Source organism: Panicum virgatum, chromosome 5N (genome assembly GCF_016808335.1).
Source record: "Panicum virgatum strain AP13 chromosome 5N, P.virgatum_v5, whole genome shotgun sequence".
Lineage (NCBI taxonomy): Eukaryota > Viridiplantae > Streptophyta > Magnoliopsida > Poales > Poaceae > Panicum > Panicum virgatum.
The window spans coordinates 47842135-47844908 of NC_053149.1; the positions used below are offsets into that span (position 1 = coordinate 47842135).

The window sequence follows — 2774 nt, forward strand, 5'->3', positions numbered from 1 at the left end:
ATCTACTAAGTTTAATTAATGCACAATTAGTGAATGGTTACTATAGCAATTAGTGATCAAATTATGGACTAATTATGCTTAATAGATTCATCTCGTGATTAAGTCACGACTTATGAAATCAGATTTATAATAAGTCTATGTTTAATGCTTCTTATTAGTGTTTAAACATGCGATATGACGGGACGAGTGACTTAAACTTAAAAAACCAAACACACCTAGGCTAAGCACGGGCTGGGCTCTTGTGCCAGTGCGTGTTGGGCCTGCTGGCATGCTGGACTACTTGAGAATTTTTTTTTTTTGGAAACGATTTTTGTTTGTTCTTTCTTAGAAATCGAGACAGAAGATTACCCACTAAAAAAGTCAAAGAAGATTAAGAATGATGTATGACTTTGACCGGCAAGGGATCTTTTTGGAACCACCGTAACGTTTTTAGAGGCAACTTGCCGATTGGGCTGCTACAGGGATTTCACAGCGTGAATCGCAGCAGCATCTGTCTGTACCGACCTACAGTTCGTTCTGTGAATGAGCAAGCGTTGCCGTCACCCAACGCTGCTTCACTCGACACGTTTGCAAAACGATGCTGAAATTAAACGGGCTTGCTTTTTTTTCCCCCCGAAAGGAAGAGGCTTATCATGTACACCTTGCTAGAGCTGCTGCTAGAAGCACTACACGGGTCACTGGTGCTAATTTCTCTTTCACATTTGAGCTATCTGAATTAAATATCGTTTCAAAAGAAAGAAAAACCTATCCGATTTGAATTAAAAAGAGACGGATCCCTGGTGCCAACCATAGACTACTCTTTTTTTTTTCTCTCGAAAAGATCCAACCTAGTACTCTATATCCTCCACATGGGAAAAGTACCTCGAAAACACCGAGCATGAAGAAAAGGTACTCCTGCAATTCATAGTATTTTACACGAGCCACAGCCCACATGCTATGCTCCCATCAACTGATCAACTGATGCAGCCTAGTTCGCTAGGACCAGCGTGCTGGATCCACTGCTCCTTTCTCTGATTCTCTCCATCCTCTCAATTCTCAAACAAAAATGCCGTGACATTTTCAGGTAGTAGGAACACGACGAATTGAAGCACCCACACCGCAAGAGCTTAGCTGCGCTGGCTGCTCCAAACGGCAGGTGCCCAAACGCGCGGAGACGAACCTGACGACGAAGCTCGGGTCACTACTCACTAGCCGGAAGAAGAGGCCAGGAAGGACACGCTTGCTGCTGTTCCTTCTCACTGATGCTTCTCCGGCCTGAGGAGGCCGCCGGCAGCCTTCTCCGGGACCGTCAGCGCGTCGAGGCCGGAGCCGGAGAGCAGGCATGCGAGCGCCCGCATGACGCCGACCTGCGCCTTGAGCGCGGCGATGTAGTCGGCCGTCTCCTCCAGCAGGCCCTCCACCGCCATGCCCTCGCCGCCGGGCACCAGCCGCCGCAGCAGCGCCACCTTCTCCTCCACCGCCACCTCCTCCACCTCCTCCTCCTCCGCCGCCGCCGAGGCTGCCTTCCTCTGCGCCTCGCGCTTGCCCATCGTCGACGACGAGGTCACCTCGAAGGGGGAGGAGGCATCGTCCTCCGGGCCCACGCGGCGGCCCAGCGCGCGGCCCCACTGCCGGCCCCGCGACGAGCGCGCCAGCCCCAGCTCCGCGGCCGCCTTGATGCGCCGGCCGCGCTCGCGCACGAGCTGCTGCTGCTGCTGCTTCCGCCGCTCCACCCCTTCCTGGCCGCCGGCCTCCAAGATCGCAGCGTGGTGCTCCATGACCGTTAACCGCCCGTGGGCAGCTACGGATCGACGCACGGGTGTGTGGTGGTGACACGATGACTAGGTGAGATGCCTCGATCCGCTTTATATATCCGCGATAGCTTGCGAGGGCGCGAGGCGAAAGGGAGAGTTTTGCTACTAGCAGTAGCACTAGCACCAGCTCAGAGGCGAGAGCGGCTTGGGTTAATGGCTTGACGGCGTTTTGCTGGGGATGGGAACGGGGGCATGTGGGTGCCGCGGCGACCTCGTTCCGCGCATCTAGCTGCCACTGCCAACCCGGCGCTAGCCTGTTATTGCCTAGTCAACCGGCTACGTGTAGCCGGGAGATGGTATGGTATCGTACTAGGATTTGCCAATATGCACCACCGATCGCCCCAGTGGCGAAGCCACGTATTGGCCTGTGGATGCGGATGCACCCCCGGAAGATAAATAAACAATTTATCTATAAAGTCTATTAAAATATAACTGATGACTCATTTAATATTTTACTGAAAAAAATGTCGAACCAACATCTTAAAAATGTTGAACCAACATCTCAAAAATGTTGAACTAGTATTTCAAAAATGTTGAACCAATTTTAAAAATATTGCACAAATATTTTTTTTCTCCGTCTTCTTCTCCGGTGCCAGCGGATGGCGGCGGCGCGGGGTGCGGGCGGCGTGCGTGGCCCGCGGCAGCCGCGGGGGTGCGTGAGGCGCGCGGGGCCCGCAGCAGCGCGCGTGGCCCGCGGCGGTCGGCGGGGGCGCGTGCGACGCGCAAGGCCGCCGCGGCGCATGGCCGGCGGAGCACGCGGAGGCGCGCGGGCCTGCGGGGCACGCAAGGCGTCTGTGCGTGGAGCACGGCCAGCGTTGCTGCAGGGCGCCGGTGCCGCGCGGCGCGCGGGAGGAGCTGGGGAGAGAGAGAAAGGAGGAGGGAGGGAGGGAGAAGAAGTTAGGGTTTAGTTGGATCAAGGGCTATAGCTGTTTGCACGAATCTCAAACACTGGAAGTTGGATAAGAAAAAATCTTGTGGAAG

General features: G+C 54.5%; 1 protein-coding gene across 1 annotated transcript; it reads right to left on the bottom strand.

Moving 5' to 3' along the window:
- Window positions 1-878: 878 nt before the first annotated feature.
- Window positions 879-1867, bottom strand: LOC120675722 (transcription factor PAR1-like). The gene has a single exon (XM_039956930.1). It carries the CDS (start codon window positions 1755-1757, stop codon window positions 1236-1238), a length of 522 nt encoding a protein of 173 aa, XP_039812864.1. The 5' UTR covers window positions 1758-1867; the 3' UTR covers window positions 879-1235.
- Window positions 1868-2774: the final 907 nt, after the last annotated feature.

Coding starts and splice junctions, on each gene's coding strand:
- LOC120675722 (XM_039956930.1), bottom strand. CDS start 1,757: ATGGAGCACCACGCTGCGATCTTGGAGGCCGGCGGCCAGGAAGGGGTG.